This window comes from Nelumbo lutea, chromosome 5 (assembly GCF_056320005.1).
Source record: "Nelumbo lutea isolate HS-2025 chromosome 5, American lotus-T2T, whole genome shotgun sequence".
Classification (NCBI taxonomy): Eukaryota; Viridiplantae; Streptophyta; class Magnoliopsida; order Proteales; family Nelumbonaceae; genus Nelumbo; species Nelumbo lutea.
Genome location: NC_142688.1, coordinates 36,153,259 through 36,175,000, shown reverse-complemented (window position 1 = coordinate 36,175,000; position 21,742 = coordinate 36,153,259). Strand labels below are relative to the sequence as shown.

Below are 21,742 nucleotides of genomic sequence, written 5' to 3'. Positions count from 1 at the left end.
TCAGTCAGTAGTGTTACAAATTCCTTGAACTGTTCTGTGACTTTTTTCCCTACCCATTGTGTGATTCAGGATCTGGCCTCGGGGAGGACGATTGGTAGGGGATGTATGGTTGATGGACTCTACATGCTGGAGAATACGGATGGCCTTCATGTTCCAGAGTCTATGAGTCAGTTCAAAAAGAGTAAAATGTATTTGTGGCACTGTCATCTGGGTCATTTGTCTTTTGAGACCTTGAAATTGGTTTTCCCATAACTGTGTAAGTTAATGTCTGTTTCTAATTTTTCTTGTCAAACGTGTCAATTAAGCAAGCATTGTAGAACTCAATTTCCTCAAAGAAATAGCAAATCTGAGTTTCCTTTTCACATTGTGCATTCTGATGTGTGGGGCCCTGTTACTTTACCTTCTGAGAGTGGCTACAAGTACTTCATTACCTTCACTGACAATTATTCCAGATACACTTGGGTATATCCAATGTGAACCCGTGAGGAAATACCAAAAATTATCCAAGATTTTCAGTGGATGGTCTTCACCCAATTTCAGACCGAGATTCAAATATTCCAGTCAAACAATACAAAAGAGTTTTTTCATAGTGACCTCACAAAGTTCTTTGCTTCACATGGCTCTCTTCATCGGAGCTCTTGTGCCCGTACGCCACAACAAAATGGTGTGGCTGAACGAAAGAAACAACACCCCCTTGAAGTGGCACGGGTTTTACTACTCCACATGAATGTTCCCAAACGATTTTGGCTTGAGGCTGTCCTTTGTTCTACATTCCTCATTAACCGAATGCCCTCTCATTGGTTAGAGTACAAAGCCCCATATCAACTTCTCTTTCCTAAGGCCCCTCTTCTTTCTATCCCTCCTCGTGTTTTTGGTTGTCGGTGCTTTGTCCAAAACCTATCTCCCACCCGGGGGGGAAATTGGACTCTCATACTATCCCGTGTATATTTCTTGGCTACTCATTCTCTCAGAAAGGGTATCGTTGCTTTGATCCTGTTTCTCGGAGATTATATGTTTCCATGGATGTTACCTTCTTTGAAGATGAGCCCTTCTTTCCTGTTTCTCCTCAGGGGGAGTGTAGGCATGAGGAGAAACTAGTTCAGCTTCCTCCTCTTCCTAATCCTTCTCCTTCTCCCCCTTCTCTTCCTGATCCTCCACCTTTCCGTGTTTTTTCTCGCCATCATAAAGGCCAACCAAGTTCAAGAGCTGTGGAAAATCCAGAAGTTGTACCTCAAGTGCCATCAAACTCCTTGGGGGAAGATCATACTCTCTCAAGTAACTTGACTCCCAATGATAGTCCTGACCTTCCCGTTGCTAATGATTGTGACCTTCCTATTGCTCACAGGAAATGTGTTAGGTTGTGCACCACAAAACACCCCATTTCCAACTTTGTCTCCTATGAGAACATCTCACCTTCATTTCGTGCCTTCCTTACCTCCATTGATAGTATCACTATTCCCAAGAATGTGGCAAAAGCTCTCTCAATACCATAATGGACAAATGCCATGAAAGAAGAAATTGATGCTCTTCATGAGAATGGCACTTGGGAACTTGTTGATCTCCCTAAGGGTAAGGTTCCAGTTGGATGTAAATGGGTGTTCACTATTAAGCATGGGGCTGATGGAACTGTGCAGAGGTATAAAGCTCGTTTAGTGGCAAAGAGTTTTACTCAAGTATATGGAGTTGATTATGCAGAAACCTTTAACCCTGTTGCCAATCTGAATTGGGATCTACATCAGCTCAACATCAAGAATGCCTTCTTGAATGGTGACCTTGAAGAGAAAGTTTATATGGCTCAACCCCCCGGTTTTTTGGCTCAAGGAAGTGAACAGAAAGTGTGCAAGTTAAAGAAGTTTTTATATGAGCTGAAGCAATCACCAAAAGCTTGGTTTAGCAGATTTCATACGACAGTTCAGCAAAGGGGATACAAGCAATGTCAGTCAGATCACACACTGTTTGTAAAAAGGGTAGAAGGTAAAATGGCTGCCCTAATAGTATATGTGGATGACATAATTGTTACTGGTGACTGGAAGGATGAAATTCAAAGTTTGAAGGGCTTCCTTGCCACTCAGTTCGAAGTGAAAGATCTAGGACCTCCCAAATACTTCCTTGGAATTGAGGTTGCCCGATCAAAAAATGATATCTTCATCTTCCAAAGGAAATATGTCCTAGACTTGCTTAAGGACACTAGAAAGATTGGGGTTAAACTAGCTGACTCTCCCATTGACCCCAACCATAAGTTAAGTGACAGCCAAGGTGAACCTCTTAAGGATGTGAAGCAATTTCAGAGGCTTGTAGAAAGATTGTTATACCTCTCTATGACTCGTCCAAACATAGCATATGTTGTTGGTGTCCTCAGTCAGTTCATGCATGCACCTAGGTCCACCCATCTTGAAGCAATAGAGAGAGTACTTTGGTATCTTAAGAAGTTCCCAGGTGCTGGTTTATTATTCCAGAAACATGGACATTTGAGGGTTGAAATTTACACAGATGCGGATTGGGCTGGATCTCAAAGTGACAGAAGGTCTACTAGTGGTTACTGCACCTTTGTAGGAGGGAACCTTGTTACTTGGAGGAGTAAGAAGCAAACTGTGGTAGCTAGATCTAGTGCTGAAGCTGAGTACCGTGCAATGGCACACGAGTAGCCGAAGGTATGTGGATAAAGAGTCTATTGGGAGAGTTGGGTTTTCCAGTTGGTAAACCCATGACTCTACTCTATGACAACAAGGCAGCTATCAGTATCGTTGCCAACCCGGTACTGCATGATAGAACAAAGCACATTGAAGCTGACAAGCATTTTATCAGAGAGAAAATCATCACAAGCGAAGTATGCACTCCATACATCAGCTCTGAAGACCAACTAACAAACTTATTTACAAAAGGGCTAAACCATTTCAGACATCAAGGTCTCTGTGACAAGTTGGGCATGATTGATGTCTATTCCCCAACTTGAGGGGGAGTGTTAACAGATGTATTATATGTACTATTCATAGACTTAGTACCTACAGGGGTATTTTTGTAATTCTGTAGACATATTGTTATGTACGGCAAGAATAGTATAAATGCAAGGCTTCACTCGACTGAAGCTAAGTTTTGTTGAGGCCTTAACTCTGTAGCCTCTTCTTCTTCTTCTTCTTCTTCTCCTCCTCCTGCTCAACATATATTGTACAGAATTTTTTTGATTGTTGTATATCGTACAGAATATTACTATAAACACATTGCAGGTACTATAATTTTCATTAAATTTTGAATCAAACAAAGACAACTATTTTCATCAATAATGTGAAGAAAATTATTTATCTCTACATTTTGTAAAATCTAGAACTAAAAGGATACTAATAGAATATCAAATAGTTGAACATTTAGTAAATTACAGATGGGATTAAAATGTCAGATAGAATTTTCATTGCCAATTGTCCTATTTGCACTCCCCCAGGGACTGAAATTATCCTATTTATCAGCATGGAGCAGGTAGTGATACTGATCCCAAGAAAAAAAAAGGAAAAAAAAAAGATAATTATTGAAAACAAGTGTTAAGACTGACAGTTAGGGTTGATAATATCAGCTTAAGAAGGACAATGGACTCTTAGAGTGAAGAGACAAAGGCTCTTGCATCCCTTCTGACTAGCTAATTCAGGTGGGTCACCAGATCATCCAATACAGCAGCAAACATTTTAGCTAGAGAAGGGGTGGGCAGATTAAAACTAGTTTCAGATTATTCACGGTCTGGCATACTGCAGACTACTTGATATGTAAATCAAAAAATTGCTATTAGCCATTTCTATAACAGGGGTCTTTTTGATAGATCATTAAATTCCTTTTAATCAAGTTACTGATTCAAATTTTCAAAAACTAAAAAAAAAAAAAAAAACTCCAGCCCTTATCTTTCAACAATACTTTTATTTTTGACTTCTTACTGAAAGAATTCAAAGCACAGATACATCTTATTTTTAGGTCAATGCAGTACACAACAAAATAGCCCACTTCAGCAAAACAAACACTATCTAGTAATCTGTCAAAATTTCAACACAAAAAATTCCTTATCCACTTAAATGTTTAAAACCACAGAAAATGGAAGAAAACAAACCTTATCTGGGAATTGCTTTGCAAGCTCTATCAATTGGAGACGGCCAACCTTTCCCTGAGCTCGACCCAAGAAGTTTGCCAAGTATTTTCTCTTTGATAAGGGCAAGGGTTTGACTAGGGTAGCACCATTTCTTGTCATCCCATCATCAACATTTCCAGGAATTATGATATCCTTCCATGTATTAAAAGCACTTGTGTCTCGCTTGTCTGTACGGTCACCCTATAGTAACACAGAAAAGAACAAAATTTGTTAAATGTGAACCATTTGATTTGATACAATGTAAGGTAGTTGATTTCATTTAGGCCTATTCTTCAATTCAAATGTTCAGGGCTACATTAGCCACATTGAGTACTATACCTTTCCCAGTCTGTTGGGGTATGCAAGGAACTATCCAGCTTTTTAAGGAAAGATTCATTTTACAAGGAATGAAGTGGTTGACATTTGTTCAATACTCATGGAGCACCTTTTTCTTTGGTTCCACAATCCACAGGGCTACACAACCAGTGGGTAGCCCATCCCCCAAACCCATAACCCCCCACCCTGGGGAAAGCAGGATTCAATCCAAATCTCCACTACAGAATCTCATGGTTCACATTTATAGGAGTCCTTGGTCACTATAATATCCAATGATTGGGCTGTCAACGGACTCCGAAAGCCCAAAACCCAATCTGAAATCCTATCTGATAATCTCAGATTCAGATGATCTGTTTACATAATTGGTACAGGTTCAGATTTTACAATCTGCATCAGATTAATAATCAGATCAGATGCAGATTTAACTCCATCCAATCCAATTAAAATGCAAGCAATTATTTTATAATATTATTGATTTAATATATAAAATTGATATAATTATATATAAATATAAAAATATTATTTTATATATTATTTTATATTATATAAATTTATATATAATAAATTAAATATTTTTATTTATATTAATTTATTATGTATAAGTTAAAAAGTAATTAAACTTTTATTTTTAAAGTTTTTTCTTTATTTTTTAAAAAATGAAGCAGAGTCAGATTAAATCCGAATCTGATCCAAGTCCAATGGGATTCCAATCCAATCCAAGATCCCCAAATCAGATCAGATTTGGATTTCAGTTTCCATTAATTGTGTTGGATTCGGATGTTGCTGAATCCAATCCGATTACAGCCTTATCTGATGATTAAGACTTTTTAGGTTCATTCAAGTTTATTGAAAATGTGTTTCCATTTCATATCTGGTGAAATCTCTTCATCCTCTCTTATAATCCCTCTCTTTTTAATGAAACTTTACCTTACTATATGATATATATACACACACATACTGAAGATCCAATTAGTTCAAACTCATCCAAATGTCCAAATTAGAAGTATGAAGTATCCATGCTAGTAACACTACTATAATATTCAAAACTAGTAAACAACACCTTGATATTTCAATACATACCAAGAGAAATTAATGATTATGCGATAGAATCTCCAGAATAATGTCAAAGTCTTCACTAAAGAAATAAGAAAGTGGCAATAATCTCTCTCCCTCTCTCCAGATATGCTCAAGAATTTCAACTACCTGTTCATCCTCTTGATTCCCATCTGAGTAACTGGGTTCTCAACCTCTATTTGCAATGAAATCATCTTCTTGTTGCCTTCAAGAAAGATATGAGATGCCTTAACTTTTAGCACGGAAAAAGATATCATCCTTCAGCCTCCAGGTGTATATAATTGATAAAGCATAACCATGGAACTACTGTGTCAGTCCTTGAATGACAACCTATTGCAAGTTTAGCATCACCTTCAATCAAAACCTTCCTCCAGCCTTAATATCTCATTAAAATGGGAGCTTCATCTTGGCTTAGGTTTCTCTTTCTATATTTCTTTTTAAACAACTTTCTGATGTGGAGCATCCAGACCATTCCAGAATCCCAGGAACCAAAGGAAAGGCTGCCACAAATCCTAGGAATACCTTCAAACATTCGCCTTGCTAGTAAACTCATAAAATTCTGCAACTTTCTAAATCCAACACGGCACATTGTTTGCAGCCAAAATAGGGAATCACAGTTTACATTTCTGTCCCATCTTTCCTTTTCAATCGTAATACAGACAGGCTCAAGGAATCATAAGTTTTTACATCAGTTAAAAGTTGCATGTTTGTTACATTTTTTGCAGCTTGATTTTTTTATTTTTTGAAACAGGTGAAGTATCATTATATTAATTTTTTGAAGATAAATAAAGAAAAAAAAAATATTAGAAAGAGACAAGAAAGGAGATTACAATGGGTGATAAGGCATCACTCCCAAAAAGAAAAAAACATCCTGCCACCACAAAATTTCCAAAACTTTAATCACAAATCGACCTAATCAAAACTCTTGAACCACCCAATTAAAGCCCAATATTGTCCATACCTAAACTCCTTCCTGAGCTCCCTCTCATATTGCTCGAACACCTAACAAGCAGACAGCCCAAAACTCCCCTTCCACCTACCGAGCAAAAACAAAATCACTTCAGGCCTTTGTCAGTTGGAACAACAACCTCTTTTCTTCTCTTCAAAGCTGTTTTTGTCTTCATAGTCCTCTTGTTAATTCCCACTCAAAATAAACCTCCCCTTAGCCTTGCAAAAGCCTTTGAAACTGGCACAACTCAAAATGTTTTATGTTCAAATCTTTTAACTGCATTGGGCATATCCTTAGCACTCTGCCCTTTCTCCAGCCTTTCATTAACTCTTTCAAGCTCTAGAACTGCATTCAGCTAAAACACTTGCTCTGCTGTTAAAATGGTGCTCATCTCCTCTGTAACCTTAGACCTCTCCTCGGTAGTTTCAATGTCCTTCTCAACATTCTTCCAAAAACCAACAGGAATTTATTCTATTTCCTCGAAGGATTTTCTTGCAAATTCCTCTCCTCCCAAGAAGAAAAGCCCCAGCTTTTTACCCATCCCCACCTCAATGTTAACAATCATTTCCAGATCAGCTTTCTTCTTTTTTTTTTTTTTTGGATCAGCAACACAGAAAAATTTTCATTAATTATGAGAGAAACATGATTACTACAAGAGGTCGTGAAAGGAACCAGCTATAGAAGCTGTCCCAAATCAGTACTACATTTGAGCCATTTCACTCAGGCTAACATGTCTTGTGACAGCCATTTGAATTTTCTGAATTCATTCCTCAAGTGCCATGCCACCCCCTCCCCTTTAACCAGCCACTTAACCACAGTTTTAGAATCTCCCTCAATAATCAGCCTACCAATACCCAGTTATTTTGCCTTCTCAACCCCAAAAACTGCAGCCAAAAACTCTGATCTTGCCACATCACCCTGCTCCACAGGGCCTATAAAGCAATTATGTTCCCCTTTTCATCCCTAATGACTCCCCCAATACCTGAGGCTCCTACATTACCCAAACAGCTCCCGTCAAAATTCAGTTTCTTCCAACAATTTATTGGAGAAGACCAAACCTCAACAGATCTATGTCTTGTAGTTGAGGATGCAGCGATGATACCCCAAGCTCTGAAGAAATCTTCAATCTTGAAGTCCGAAAACAGCTTCAAACTTTTTGCCCAATGAGCTACCCTCAATGTTATAGTTTCAACCAAGGTTTCCTTGCTTCGTTCCTTCTCTTCAAATATTCTTGCATTTCTTTCCTCCCGCACAGTCCAAATTAGTGCTGCTCTAGTGCATCTCCACAAGGTCCTACCCCTCCTTTTTGTACAGCTAATGCTAGTAGGGCTAAACAAACCTTCCAACCTATCAGGAGAAGACTAACTGCATCCAAAGAAAGAAGTAAACCAATCCCAAAGAAAGCTAATAAAAGGGAAAGAGATAAGAAGATGAATCGCAGTCTCACCATTCAACTTGCAAAGAACACACCAGTTGGGGGACAAACACCGATTTGGTCTCTTCCTTTGAAGTAGATCATAGGTATTAATGCTTCCATGAAACACTTCCCAACAGAAAGCGCTAATTTTAGGGGGAATGGGAGTACACCAGATTTCCATGACTGGGAAAGAATAGGAAGAAGAGGTGGCAACCAGAGAACGAAAGGACTTGCAAGAGAACTCCCCATCAGAATTAGGACCCCATACTTTAGAATCCGCGCCACCTTCACACAAGAAAACTGAATTCAGCAAGCTCAAAAGATCAATCATAATAGAAAGTTCAGATTCTCTAAGGTTTCTAATGAAACCAAAATTCCAATTCAATCCTGTAGAGAAGTGATGCTGAGTAAGTCAGTCAGAGAAGGGCCTACCTTTAAACCTGGAAATATCAAAGAGAGAAGGGAATCTAATACCCAAAGGGGTATCCCCAATCTACACATCCTCCCAAAACCTGATTTTTTTACCATAGGCCAAGTCATACCTGATATGATGTAAGAAGGTAGGAAGAAAATCATGGATGGCCTTCCATGGGGCAGCCAAGGTAGCCCTACGGAGACATCCAGCATCCCACCCATTGCTTGATATGCCATGAATACTCGCCACAACCTTGTGCCATAACCTCTCATTTTCATTAGGAAACCTCCATAACCATTTGCTGAGTAAAGCTTGATTCTTCATCTTAATATTACCAATAGATCAGCTTTCTTTTCAATTTCGTGAACTTCATCCAGCATAATCACCTCTTCGTTTTCAACTTCCAAATCTCCATCACAAGGTTTAGTTCTCTAGGTCCTTTTCCTTTGATAGACCTTAGTTCCTTCAGCCCCACACCTTTCCAGCTCATCCCTTCCTTCCATTCCATTATTAAATCCTTCATTTTTCTGCTTCTTCCCCAACCTGTTCTGATTGCTTATTTTCTTCCTTAATGTCTTCTCCACCCCTTCCTTTCCCGTTCCTTTCATCCTAGCCGTATCGCTTTCCTCTTCACAAGTACCAGTTGTACAAGAATCTCTTCTGTCTTCTTTACTTTCCTGTTGACATCCGTTACCACCAAGAAAAACCTGTGTTTCGTCTAGGACCTCCACTGTAATCCCCTTGTTGCTTTCAATCTCAAACCCCTGAATCTCAACTAACCTGATTGCAGGATTTCCCATAGCCTCCCATCCGTTCCCTCGCTGTCTAGTCAAAGAGGAAGACAATGGACCAGAAGAATCATCCATCAACACCCTCCCAAAATGACCACTGGATCACTTAAAATCCCATGTGCCTCCTTTATGTTCAGCCAATCCTCTATGGCTCCATATTTAACCCAACATCTTTGTCCAGCCCACCCTCTATGGGCTCCATTTTAGTAGAACCAACTAAATCAAGAAAAGTATAGGGTATACACGGTTCTGTACAAAAAGAGTTTGTACAGTATACACAGCATCGAAACCCCCAAAAAAGTGTATTTAGAAAAAAAAAATGAAGTACAACCCTCTCCACTAAAACTCTCAAGAGAAGATAACCAGCTTTTAATCATTACTACTGAAAATTTGATCACAGCTTCCTCTGGATTTGCCCTCTGCTCAAAGATTCTGCTATTTCTTTCTATCCATATTGCCCAAAGCACTGCCATGGGTACAGCTGCCCAACATGACTCCCTCTCTTGGACATTCCTTTAACCTGCCATCCTGTTAACAGATCCCCAACCATATTGCTGAGAAGCACCAAAGCGTAGGGATGATTTTGCAAAAGTGAATCCATATTCTGTAAGAGAAATTGCTAAAAAGAAAGAGGTGATTAGAAGATTCAATCTCCTTATTTCATAGAGGGCATCTTATGTCCTGCATGTTAACTCCTTTTCCAGAAAGCATCTCCTTTGTCAGACATCTCTCTTTTACCACCACCCAGGCAAAAAAACTTCATTTTTGATGGAGCTTCTGCTCCCCATATAGCCTTGTACGGAAAAGATTGGTCCTGCTCACCATACAAACCATGGAAATGGCCTGACTTTGTCCATTTCCACTTTCTTCTACCTGAGGCTTGCATATTGAAATGCCAATTGTGCAGTAATGCTAACAGATAAGAACTGCAACACCCAATTATTGAAGTTTCTTCTAAAAGCAGGAGACCAAGATATGGCTGACCCTTCCATAAAAGAAGTCTCTGCTACTAATGCACAGATCTGGAAATCTCTTCACACCAAGGATCTTTCCAGGTCTTCTCCAGATGACCTGATTTTGGCACTACTATGAAAAATTTTTAACTACCTATCTAATAAGACCTATGTTTGGAGGGCATGGCTCCAAAATGTGGACAGAAACAGGGGTCTGGAAACACCCTACTGTGTGTTGCACTAAAAGCATGCACTTAAACAATCACATGCATACTAAAGCTTCCATGTTTTTCTTTTCATTTGATACGTCAGCTTGTTCCTATAGTTTCGCCTTTTTTTTTGTGATTGTAAGGGGCTCTTAAATCTTTATTATACTAATAAAGCACTTTTGATAATTATTGCTGATTAAAAACGAAAGTAAATTTGATGGCATGTCTACTTGTAAAAGACAAGTGTACTTAGAAGAATTGCTGCATGTACTCTACAAATGGATGAAGTGACCAAGTCTGACATGCATCAGATTGTGACACTCAATGGATTCTTGAGGGACACTTCTATGTAACATTTTCCTTTGTTTATTTGCTTATTTGAAATAAATGAATAACTAAAGTATACAATGAATGCTATTTCCCCATAAAATGTTATTAAGTAAAAAAAAATTATGAATTTTTTAACTTTTTCCTATAGGTATAAAATGCCAGAGTTCAAAAAAGGTGGGCTATTTTAATAGATTGTACTTTTCTTTAGACATGTCTGTGAGTCCTTGATTTTTCATCTAGTTAAATCAGACTCATATATGAAGTCCTCTACCTTAGGGCCAATAAGGGATTGATCTTTTACCTTTATACTAGTGTAAGTTCACATGCTATGCACATGTGCAAGGTAAGGATATAAGCTAATAATATGTTGTCAAATTTAACTTTTATGACCTGCACCCAAATCAAGGCAAGTACCTGCTTTATAATAGCATAGATAATTGAATATTGCTTTTGCACTAGGATTCAACCACTCAAAATTGAAATACCTAAAACCTGAACAAACTTTCAAACAAAAAAGTTTAAATGCTTGGTTGTATTTATATTTCTTTCAATTCCTTTTATTTGTTATTTCTCTTTTTCGTCTTATATCTTCTCCATTTTAACCAATTTGCAGATCTGTAAGTATGTATTTCATTCCCATTATCCTTGAAACAGGAAAGAAATTTCAGAACTTCAGGAGTAAGAATGTTAAAATACAGTTTTATTTTTTTTATGAATAATGTTAAAAGAAAGTATTAAATGCAGTATCTGTTTCCAAAGAGATTACAGATGAACAAAAAGCGACAAATTCAAAATACCTCAGGAGTAAGAATGATGGATCGGTTCAAATATGTTGCCCAAGACCGAAACAAGTGACCACCAGCACCACTGCATCATAGTGAAAGAAGACAGCCGTGTATAAATAATGAAAAGTTCACAAATAAACAAGTGGAGTGCATAGATACAGTAATAATAGCTAAAATTGAAATATACCCCCCTATTCTAGCATTCTGGTCTGTTGTGATTTCGCATTATCCTGCCACGGATATTAGTCACAAAGCTTTTTGCAATGGAACCATGAAATAAAGAAAATTTTTTCCTAGACCCCTGAAAACAGTATGAGTGCATTTTATCAAAATATTCAATAACCACTTACAACTTAAATCAGTGTCAAATTGGTATTGTAGAAAAGTTTTGAGACTTGACTACTGATGATGTTATGAGAGGATTGTTTCATGGTGTATCATCATTGACTAGTAGAGCAATGCTACCACAGAAATCATGTCCTCCTACCCAAGGAGTTATGTTTCATTGATAAAACCATATCGTTTTATTAAATTGGATAAAGAATGGAACACGTACAAGTATGCCAAAGCATCCCTCCACTTAGGCTGTAAAAGCCACCTACACCATTTTCTTGCTCATTATATTCAGGTTGACCCAAAAATAAATGTTCCCTATTCTGCTATTCACCCTCATTCACCAGTGCTCCAAGACCCCCCCCCCATTAATGTTGTTTTTTTTTTTTTGATAAATAACATCGATTCCATTAAAATAATGAATAGATACAAGAAGATCCCCTTAGAGGCGCGAGGAGCAGCCTCTCCAAACAGAAAATAAACAAACTACAAAAGAGAAAGCATGAATGTTGAAATTAAAACAATAGTTACAATTGTGCCCAGAACAATGTTTCCCTATTTATCCCTTGTTTTGCCAAGACATCAGCAAAAGTATTAGCTGATCTCCCAACCCATTGTACTGTTATAGACATATTTCTTGTCAGCCACTTGAATTTCTCTAACTCATTTTCGTAGCCCCAAGTGACATCCTCCGGATTATTTAACCAGTCCACCACTGTCTTAGAGTCTCCTTCAATCAGAAGCTGCTCCATGCCCACTTCTTTTGCAAGAAGTATTCCTTGTATTGCAGCTAGCAGTTCTGCCCGGATAGAGTTCCCAACTCCTAAAGGGCCAGAGTAGATCAAGACAACCTCTCTAGCCTCATTCCTCAGTACACCTCCCATCCCAGAGAGACCCGGGTTACCCTGGCTACTCCCATCAAAATTCAGCTTCAAAGAACCAAGAGGAGGGGGGACCCATCTAGTCACTGCCCTTCCCTTGTAGGAGGAACAGCTTGCTACCAACTTCTAATCCTTCCAACAATCAGTAAAAGTAAAATGGTTAAATAATTCTAGAGTCCTTAACCAATGTAAAGACCTGGACAAAATGCAGTCCTTTAAGGTTTGACTGTTTCTTCCTTTTTCTTGGAAGATTTTAGCAATCCTTTCTTCCCATACTGTCCATAACAAGGCTGCTCGTGAGCATCTCCACATTTTCCTTCCTCTTTTATGGGGCCAAGAGAAGAAAGAAGGGTTAAAGATTGTGCTATTTCTGCTGGCATATCCCAACTAGACCCAAACAAAGATAGAAGCCAAGCCCCGAGATCTACAATGACACTACAAGTAGATGATTACAATCCTCACCATGAGATCTGCAAAGAATGCACCAATTTGGTGAAATACAAAGGGCGGATCTTCTCTTTTGTAGGTTGCCATCGTGTTTACTTTACCATGCCACACTTCCCAACACAAAGCCATAACCTTGGGGGGGACCGGCCTACACCAAACTTCTTTGAAAGGGAAACTCTGATGAGAGGGAGATTGGCAGAGGAACTTGAAAAAGGAACCACAAGAAAAATACCTTTTGGGGTGAATGGCCCAAATCCTTTTATCAGGTTTCGAGGAATCAAACCAAACCTTATCAAGGAGACATAGAAGAGTAGACAAACATTTAATTTCCTCATCCCTTAATCCTCCACGGAAACCAAAATCCCAAGACAAAATTGATAAGGATAAATTCGACGGAAGGAATTTTGAGATCATCTCATTTTTATACAAGGAAACTGAGTACAATGAAGGAAAAAGGTCTTTCAAAGGGAGATCTCCAACCCAAATGTCCTCCCAAAACCAAATAGAATTACCTAAACAAGCATCATACCTGACACAACTAAGGAACTGCGGAAGAACTTTGTGAATTGCTTTCCAAGGTGTGGCTAGGTTAGCCCTCCTTGATGCACCAGCATCCCAACCACTCTCTAAACATCCTAGAATACTCTTCACTACTTCGTGCCAGAGTCTATCCCGCTCCAAAGGCCATCTCCACAACCACTTCCCTAACAGAGTTGAGTTCTTTTTAAGCACATTCCCGAGCCCTAATCCTCCCTCCTCTTTGCTTCTACCCACAACCCCCCACTTAATTAAATGGTCTTTTTTACCTTCTCCCGGTTCCCATAGAAAATCTATCATCAATTTTTCCAACTTCTTCGCTTCCCTAGACAGTATCCTAAAGACAAAGAGATAATAGGTAGGTAGATTCATGAGGGTAGCTTTTATCAAAGTGATCCTCACACCCTAAGAGATATAATTTTTCTTCCAAACAGCTAGTCTCTTATCTAACTTCTCCAAGACTGGGGTCCAGAACCTACTCTCCCTAGGGTTTGCTCCCAATGGAAGACCTAAGTAAGACAAAGGCCAGGAGGAAATGGAGCACTCAAGACAGCCTACAATCGCCTCAACCTCCTCAAAAACTAAATTTACTCCAACTATGCAGCTTTTTCCTAGATTAATTTTCAAATTAGAGACTCCTTCAAAAACTGTAATCAATTCTTTCAAATTTTCCACCTTCTCACCGAAACCTCCCTCACAAAAGATCATCAAGTCATCTGCAAACTGAAGGTGAGTGACTGGAATTCAGTTTGTGCCTACTCTCCAACCCCTTATCACATTTTCCCTATCAGCCCTAGTGATAATTCAACTAAACACATCAGCTACCAAGGTAAAGAGGAAGGGTGAAAGTGGGTCCCCTTGTCTAATTCTCCTACTAGCTGGAAAAAAATCCCTCACCACCCCGTTTACTAGGATGGAATAGTGACAAGAGCTAACACAACCAGTCATCCAACTATACCATCTATCCCCAAACCCACACTTCCTCAAAACCTCTAGTAGGAACTACCAGTCCACCAAATCATAGGCTTTCTCCATATCAAGCTTACAAACAAAGCCTCTCTACTTGAACCTCTTCATCTCTACCACACATTCATTGGCAATCAGAATCTGATCAATTATCTGACGCCCTTGGATGAAAGCCCCTTGAGCCTGACTAATAATGGAGGGGAGGATTTATTTAATCCTTAAAGACAAGACCTTGGCCAAGATTTTATAAATACTAGTCACCAAACTGATTGGCCTAAAATCTTTAGGATGGAGAGCATCAGCTTTCTTTGGAACTAGGGCCAAGAATGTGGAATTAATGCCTCGACTGACCATATGCTTCTCTGTGAACTCATTAAAAACCTCACAAAGATCATCTTTTATCACCTCCCAACAATCCTGGTAAAAAGCCATTGTAAAACCATCTGGTCCTAGAGCTTTGGACCCATCCATCAAAAACACCACCTTCCAAATCTCTTCTTCTTCAAAGTTTCTTTCCAACCACCTAACCTGATCTTCCTCCAACCTTGACCAATCAATCCCTTCGATTTCCCTCCTCTCTTCCAAGGGTCTTCTGTAAATCAATTTGAAATGTTTCACAAACTTCTAGCAATATCATCCTAGTTAGTGAATTCCTCCCCTATCTCTAACTTAGACACAAAATTTTTTCTCCTCCTCCCATTTGCTACATCATGAAAAAACTTAGTATTCCCATCACCTTCCTTAATCCATTTATGCCTCGATTTCTATCTCCAACTTATTTCTTCCCTTAGTAGGACCTCTTCTAGGTCCTTCTTCAACTGTCCCCTCAGAACTCTCTCCCCCTCCTCCATTCTAGATTGGGCCTCTCTTTCATCCAACTCTTCTATCCTAGAGATTAGATTCACTTTTTGCTCCTCAAGTCTTCCAAAATGTTCCTTATTCCAAACTTTTATGTTGGCTCTTATTCTCTGTAGTTTCTTGTGAAATCTTACCCCTTTCCATTTTGTCCCCCTCAATTCCTCATTCCACTAGAATTTTACCTTATTCACAATATCCGGGTGGGTTAGCCACATGTTTTCAAACCTAAAGGGTCTAAGTCCACTGATAAAATCTTCCACACCTATTTTTATAGCACGATGATCCGAGGTCACCCTAGGCAAAGCTCTAGACACCAAGTTTCCCCATAGTTCTCCCAATCAACATTAAAGATAAATCTATCCAACTTTTACCACAAGGGCACTTCCTGTAAGTTAGAGCAAGTAAATCGAGCTTGCACTAGTGGGATCTCCTTTAACTCACAATCAACAATAAAGCTATTAAACTTTCTCATGCTAGTTGTGATGGATTGTGGAGAGTTATTAGTTTCTTCAGAAAATCTTATCACATTAAAATCCCCTCCCAAACACCATGGACCTTCCCATAAACCTTGAATTGCATACAGTTCCTCCCACATATCATTCATTTCTCTATAATTATTGGGACCGTAGACATTAGTTAACACCCAAGTGAAGTCATTCTTTACATTCTTAAATTTGATGGAAACCGAGAATCTCCCTATTAACTCCTCCACTACCTCTACTACATCATCTTTCCAAAGTGTGACAATCCCCCCTGAGGCTCCCCAAGATGGGGCTGAAATCCATCCTACTCCTCTAGACCTCCACACACTCCTCACCCATCTTCTATCCAGCCCTGACAACTTTGTTTCTTGCAACATAACAATGTCAGGCCTTTCCCTTTTAAGTAAGTCCTTAATCACCCTCCTTTCCCTTGCACTCCCTAAACCCCTAACATTCCAGCTAACTATCCTCATAGGCACAAACCAATAGAACACCCTCAACCTTAAACCACAACCCCTTACCTCAATCCCTTTCTCTATCTCATCTACCACTAAACTCTAAGTTCCCTTCTATGTCACAAATTAATCTTTCCACCTCTGACCTTTTTTTTCTTTTCTTTTTTCTTTTTTTCCTCCCTCCTCTTATTGAATGTTTCCACATGTTCACTCCTTTCAGCCCTTGCATCAGCCTGATTCCCCTCACCAAAAACCTCCACTAATGAGGTCTGAAGTTCTCCTCTAACAGGGTCATCCCCTTCCTTTCCCCTACCCATGACCACTTCATTGAACCCATCCATATATTCTTCATTTTGTTTGAGTAACTCAAACTCTGTGCAAATCAGTCTCTGAGCTTCATCTAATTCTTTACTCTTTTCTTCAAGATTGCCTTCCCCAACTCTCCCTTCTTCTACCTCTAAGCATACTTTTGTCGTACATTCTGGATGGGATGCTGGTACATCTGTTTCAGGCATACCATACTGGTTAGTATCCACAAATAAACTGACAATCATACCTGATTGGTTAGGGAGAGCATTCGAGAAGCTAGGACTGAACTGTTTGCCAAAGACGACCGAGTCTGGTGTCATTTCCTTGCAAGGGAACTTTTGTAAAGTGTTCATGGTAAAGTTAACAGCAACATCTAACTTACTCCCTTGAAGACCCAACTCCAGTACTCCCCTTTCTGGTTCATCATTTACCAAGTTCAATAGAGAGGGTTGAGTTTTTCCATTTAAATCCCGAGAGCCCTGAGAGATTGCATTGACTTCCTCAGCTTGAGATAGACGGAGTTGTCCAGCATTTACAGCGCCTCATGTACTTCTTTCTTCCTCCTGTTAATGTTGTTCATTTATTCTTTGTAATATAAGACAATTTTTAAGTAGGGAATTATAAATTTGTTTCTTGATGGATATTATCCACCTTGCTGTAATACCTGAGTTTAGGGGTGAGCATAGTTCGGTTGAAACCGAATAACCGAACCGAATGTTCGGTTTTGGTTTGGTCAGTTCAGTTAGTTTGGGTAAACAGTTTGGTTCAGTTTTAAGTATGGTTTTGTTAATATTGGGTTTCGGTTTCGGTTGTGCTATTTAGAGGTTCGGTTAACTGAAATAACCGAACTTTTAGGGGTAAATGAGTAACTATGTTGGCCATTAGGCCAAAACCCTCGAGTCCTCAACATGTTTGTTGTTTGAATTTTGAGTTTTGACTGTTTGAGACTTTGAGTTTTGTATTTTCTTCGTCTTCTACTCTTTTCTTCGCCTTCTACTCAGTCTGGCAGACTGGCACCTCACCAGCGGTAGCGCAAGTGATACTCCGACAACAGCGACTCTGCGACTCAGGTGCTTTTTTTTTTTGTTCTTTTCCCCTTTTATTCGTCATTAACTATTTAACCAGTCCCCCTTTATCCTTCATTTACCAGATTGTGGATTCCAAATTTCCAATCTGGTTCAGTTTAGTTCTTTTTTTTTTTCCCCTTTGTTACCTACCCCAGTTGCAGCGGTGACCGGTGAGCTAGCTATTCAACAAATCATCCGGCACAGGTGAGTTTGAAGCAATTGGGTGTTTGGGCCTGTACAGCTGTTTAATCCCATTTCATGATTTGGTGGTTTAGTTTGCTTTGAGTTGTTTAATCCCTTTTCATGATTTGGGTTATATATTTCCATACAATATGTCCAGGTTCTTCAAAATAATAAAATATGGCCACGTTGGGTATTGGCTAATCTGTTAGAAACCCTAAAATGCAATCTAATGACAAATAAAAGAAAGAGGAAAATATTATGGTCGGGGCACTGTTTCTCAGTTTGATACAGAATTGTTTTTGCAGGAAGTCATAGCACAGTCAATGGATTTCGGTTTTAACCGAAATAACTGGAAAAAAAAAAAAACTCAGTTCGGTTTGTTCGGCATTGTATAAGTTCGGTTCCGTTCGGTTTTCAAAAATGTTAATCGGTTTTAAAAGTTTGGTTTGTTCGGTTCGGTTTTTAACCAAACAAACCGAATGCTCACCCGTACCTGAGTTTGATTTTAATAAAATTTCTCTTTATTGATCAAAAAAAGATGTAGGGAATTATAATTAAAATTATAGAACCATTTTTTATGTACAAATTAAGAATTTAAGATTAAGACAATAAGACCCTAACATGGGCTTGTTTGGGCTTGCCTCAAGAGGTTTAGTACAAATCAGCTTATGGAACTAGAGTAATGCGATTAGAAAAGAAATAAAGAGATTGGAAGTTCCACATGCTTGCATTGTTGAGTGCTTGAATATGTGCTATATGTTATGTTTAATTTTATTTTTTACATTTTTACTTTGCATACATTTTATACGTTATATTTATATATTTTATTTTGAGCTAATATGATTTTTAAAACATTTAGTTTTAAATTTAAGTATACATTTTCAATTAATATTATTTTTAATCTTTTTACAAATTTTCTGATTTTCTTTTTGAATTTTTGTACATTTTTTTGAAAATTTTGCCTCTTGCTTCCAAAAGACAGGTGCCCCACCTTGCACTTTTAAAACACTGATTTTTGGAAATTCAAATACATTTTTCGGGGGGGTGACAAAAGAAACATGATTGAAAGCATATGCATCACTGCACGGAGAAGTGAGGACATAACCATTGCATGAGTAGAGAAGAAAGGACAATCCACTGGAGAGAGACAGAGATAGTGAAATAGGATGAGGATAGTGGGGACCCATGGTTTAGGCAGGTAAGGATATAAAACCAGGTAATGGGAAAGATGACAGTAGATGCAATACTTTGGAGGTGAACTTAGGCAGTGGCATCAACCGGTTCCAAGATCTCATAGGCCAAAAAAAATATCCATGAAATTTTGCTTATTTGGCAATTTTCCATCTTTCAACAGACAGAACAGACATGTCATGGACCACATGGTTATGTGGGCCACACATAGACTCAATATTGTTCTTCATGGTTAGAAAATAATCTTTATATATCAGAGTTCAACTTTAGCCAGTTTAACAATATCGAAGGGTGGCAATTTAATAATTGGCAACTTACTTGATGGATAAATGGTTACCAATTGGTTGGTGTCAATTGAGATATATTGTACAGAATTCCTAGATAAATTGTTGTTGATCCTTTGATATCTAGGAAGAGTATAATTTGGAATATGTGCTTTCTTTGCAAGAACCATGATGAATAGATCTCTTATTTATTGTTTTATTGCCACTAGTTTCCAATCAAATTTGGCATAATTTCATCAACTTATTTGGTCATGCATGGGTTAGTTACCAAAATGTAAGGAACTAATATAGGCATGTCCAAATAAAGGTTTTAGCAAATGTCTTGTTTTCTAAGCAATTGCATTTGCAGTAGGATGGAGAATATGGAAAAAGGAGAACTAGAGAAGTTTTTAGAATATGGATTGTTTATCTATTCAGCTTTCAGGTAAAACTGAAAGAACAATATTTCTATGGGAATAATGCCTTAAGGAGTTCAAAGGTCTGAAGTTTGGAACTTTAGCAGGTACCTGCAGCAGTCCTGTCACATTCTTTTTTATTTTTATAGCACAAAGATTGCAATTATCAGACATAGTATAGTACAAAAACATCCTTCAAACGCACCTCTGATATAGTTTCAGAATAAAACCACACTTTTTATCAACAGAGAGAGAGAAATGTGTTCTACCTTGGAAAGATGAATACATGGTTGCGCCCACCTGATAGTCGGAAATATGGCAATTGACTTAGAACCTGAAAGTAAAAGCTGAAGAGGCAATCAAAACCAAAGCAATCTCCTTATGCCATCAAAAGGCGTTCTCAAAAGGACTGATAGTGAAACTACAAAATTTGTCAACAAATACCAAACAGAATAACCACATTTCAACTATGCGAGCTCCAACTTCCATTTAATGTTGCATAACATCTAAAAGAGGATAATCATTAACCATTAGTGTGTATGTGAAATCTAGTTGTTCTGGTTATGATACAGACCCCCTTGATCCACTTTAATGAGATATACACATCCGGTGTTTGTATAAAGAGGACGGTTTACCTTCACATACGTCTGGTTTATCTCCTTATCGTTGAGACCCCCCATCATCCGAACACATTTGACATAAGCAGGAACAAAAAACAGATCCGCTTCTTCTTTCTTCAATGTCCGAAACCTTGACTTCAGAAGCAGCCTGTGAATTTTGACCTAAAAATCAGGAAAATAGCGTTTTAAAGAAAACTAAACAAGTTCCCTTAAATACATCTTAGCAAGGGAGAATTTTTCTTGAGCAGGAACGAGGCAACTATTAAAGATAAATAACAAAAAACGATGCACTCGAATTTTGCCGAAAATGAAACTACTTTCTCAAGAAATACAAAAAATCAAATGAAACCCAAAACCTTGTACAAACTTTGATCAAACAAAATACTCAAACAATCACCTGCGTTCCCCACTGCCCTTTCACACAGGAATCCGCAGAGATCTTACCATCTCTTCCAAACATCAATTCCTTCAACCCATCAATCTCGTTCTCATCATATACGTAGATCTTAAGATCGAGGTGTGACCCACAACCATGACCAGGCCAGGAAACGAAACCGCCATTACCAGGCAAGAAGAGATCGTGGGACCGCTTCAGCTCAAAGGGGGAGTAATTGCATGAATTGAATGTTTGATCGAATATCCTTGTAACGAAGAACGTCGTCACAACCAAAGCTAGTGCTCCAATCTGGTGAGTTCTCGTGCATAGAGATTGAGAGGCCAAGACTCTGTTTTTGTTGGTTAAGCTTCCCATCGACTAAGCCGAAAAAACAAAATATACAGTTCAAGTGGAAGAGTTCGTTGAGTTCATGTCGTGATTGCTAGCGACTAGCGAGTGAAAGTTGGATATTACGCTCTTGGGTTCTGATAGCGCAATTTCGCAGAGCAATACTATCGGCCTTCGGGCTGAGCGTGCTACAGTAACCCATAGCCCCAGCGTTCTTTTTGCAGACAAGACTCGGACCGAGCCGAGTAGCCCTTTTGTCACAAGTGATTCTTTCGCCGCGCCATGAAGCACCTACCTTCATGCCATCAAGTGCCTATCGTGTGCTTTCATATTGTCAACATGTGTCATGGGTGGATTATGCATGTATCTGGACCGCCAATGACTTTATTGTAATTATATAGTATGATTTTTTATCATTTTAATTATCTTTATGTTACTCTCCCAAAAGCTTAACGTACTCTTTGAGGGGATATAGGTAGTCAAGTGAATGAAGAGCATGTAAAGGTTGAGCATGAGATCCCCTCGACATTGAACTGTGTGTTTATATTTACCATCCATTAATACAATACAAGTTGCATTTTGTCTAATTTGTATGCCATCTTTGTTGTCTTTTCTTTGTTGTTGCTTGTTGCTTAGCTTACTCATC

General features: G+C 38.6%; 1 protein-coding gene across 2 annotated transcripts in view; it reads right to left on the bottom strand.

Annotated features, from left to right (window-relative positions):
• Positions 1-21,378, bottom strand: part of LOC148851706 (putative glycosyltransferase At5g25310) — a 30,925-nt gene extending 9,547 nt beyond the window's left edge. For both annotated transcript variants that reach the window (XM_088946901.1, XM_088946902.1), the window contains exons 1-5: positions 20,770-21,378; positions 20,388-20,534; positions 20,022-20,086; positions 11,377-11,446; positions 4,088-4,306 (exon numbers count right to left, since the gene is read on the bottom strand). In XM_088946901.1, coding sequence (XP_088803027.1) covers positions 4,088-4,306; positions 11,377-11,446; positions 20,022-20,086; positions 20,388-20,534; positions 20,770-21,123 — 855 coding nt within the window. In that variant the 5' untranslated portion in view covers positions 21,124-21,378. The remainder of the gene's footprint in view (positions 1-4,087; positions 4,307-11,376; positions 11,447-20,021; positions 20,087-20,387; positions 20,535-20,769) is intronic.
• Positions 21,379-21,742: the final 364 nt, after the last annotated feature.